General features: G+C 46.3%; 1 protein-coding gene across 1 annotated transcript; it reads left to right on the top strand.

Annotated features, from left to right (window-relative positions):
- Nucleotides 1-443: 443 nt before the first annotated feature.
- SARC_17675 (hypothetical protein) lies at nucleotides 444-650 on the top strand (the record flags this gene model as incomplete). The annotated part of the gene is made up of 1 exon (XM_014288231.1): nucleotides 444-650. A coding segment is annotated over one exon (207 nt), but the record flags the coding sequence as incomplete, so codon positions are not given.
- Between the last annotated feature and the right edge of the window lie 157 nt (nucleotides 651-807).

Genomic DNA, 807 nt, shown 5'->3' with positions numbered 1-807 from the left:
CACACACACACACACACACACACACACACACACACACACACACACACACACATATATATATATATATATATATATATATATATATCCGTTTTGCGTCACTCTGATGACGTTCGCTTGTTTCTCAGTTGTGCAAAAATCAGACTATCTGTGGCATTCTCTCGCAATGGTATGGAGTTGAACTGTCTATCTGTGCTATATGTGCATATGCATGTATGCAGAGGCACGTACACACATTCTTGTACCGAGCTTCTCTCACAGCCCAGTCAAATGCCATAAAAGATGGATGAATTTATATGTGTTTATAACTGTTCTTACTCCGAATTATTATATTACCACCACCTACTGTCCTCAGGGGTCAGAATTCAGGTTTAGGGTTTAGGGTTCTAAAGTATCAGGGCCATTGTTCAATATTCCACCCACCCACAACTGCAAACCAAACAGGCATGCCTTGCGCGGAAGAAGGCAACCGTCGTATTGTGTACACGCAACAGGTGGTTCTGATGGCGTGTACCGGTTTGTCCCGGTATCGCCGCCTCGTGGAAGCGCCGCACGTGGATAGGAACGAGGTGGTCGAAGACGCGGAGACATGGGCAGTGGCTGTACAGGAGATGTGCCCTGACAATGAGGGCAATCTGGGACCCATCGAGCAGGTATGGGGGTTACAGAGGCTTGTACACGGGGTCTAGGGTTTAGGGTTAGAGTGGTCAGAGGTCCGGGATGATTGGCTGTATATATGCAGAAGTTGTGCACGCATACTGAGGGATATCTGAGACTCATTTTGTAGGTTTGAAAATATAAGCTGTACAC

The sequence above is a fragment of the Sphaeroforma arctica genome, assembly GCF_001186125.1.
Source record: "Sphaeroforma arctica JP610 unplaced genomic scaffold supercont1.11651, whole genome shotgun sequence".
Lineage (NCBI taxonomy): Eukaryota > Ichthyosporea > Ichthyophonida > Sphaeroforma > Sphaeroforma arctica.
The sequence above is the reverse complement of the archived record's forward strand: the minus strand, read 5'-3'. Positions and strand labels throughout refer to the sequence as shown.